General features: G+C 62.2%; 1 protein-coding gene across 1 annotated transcript in view; it reads left to right on the forward strand.

Annotated features, from left to right (window-relative positions):
- The window catches only part of ARHGEF1 (Rho guanine nucleotide exchange factor (GEF) 1), an 18,502-nt gene that overhangs the window by 2,196 nt on the left and 15,888 nt on the right, over window positions 1-418 (forward strand). The window contains exons 2-3 of the mRNA XM_010863074.1: window positions 12-54; window positions 149-232. Of these exons, the coding sequence (XP_010861376.1) occupies window positions 12-54; window positions 149-232 (127 nt within the window). The remainder of the gene's footprint in view (window positions 1-11; window positions 55-148; window positions 233-418) is intronic.

Consider the following 418-nt stretch of genomic DNA (forward strand, 5'->3'; position numbering starts at 1 on the left):
TCTTCCCCCAGCCCGGCAGTGCCCATGGAGGCAGAAGACGTCGCCCGAGGGGCGGTGAGTGGAGAGGGCCGAGGGGTGAGGGAGTTGGGTGGGGGGCGCTGTGCGGCGGGGAGCAATGCGGGCTGAAGCCATCCCTCCCCTTCCACAGGCCCCGGGGCCCCCCCGACCCAGCCTGGCGCCCGTCAGCATCATTGGGGCAGAGGACGAGGATTTTGAGATTGAGTTGAAGACGGTGAGAGAGAGGCGGGCTGGAAAAGCCTCTGTCTCAGGCTCCCCGGGGCCCCAGCCCTCAAGCCCCATGCCCAGCGTCCGCACCGGCTTACACCCTGTTCTCCATCCTCTGATGCTGTCATTCGGCCTTCTGTCTCTACCCATCTCTCTCTCTTTTTTAAAGATGTATTTAGTTTATTTTTTGGTT

This window comes from Bison bison, unplaced genomic scaffold, assembly GCF_000754665.1.
Source record: "Bison bison bison isolate TAMUID 2011002044 unplaced genomic scaffold, Bison_UMD1.0 scf7180017858349, whole genome shotgun sequence".
NCBI lineage: Eukaryota > Metazoa > Chordata > Mammalia > Artiodactyla > Bovidae > Bison > Bison bison.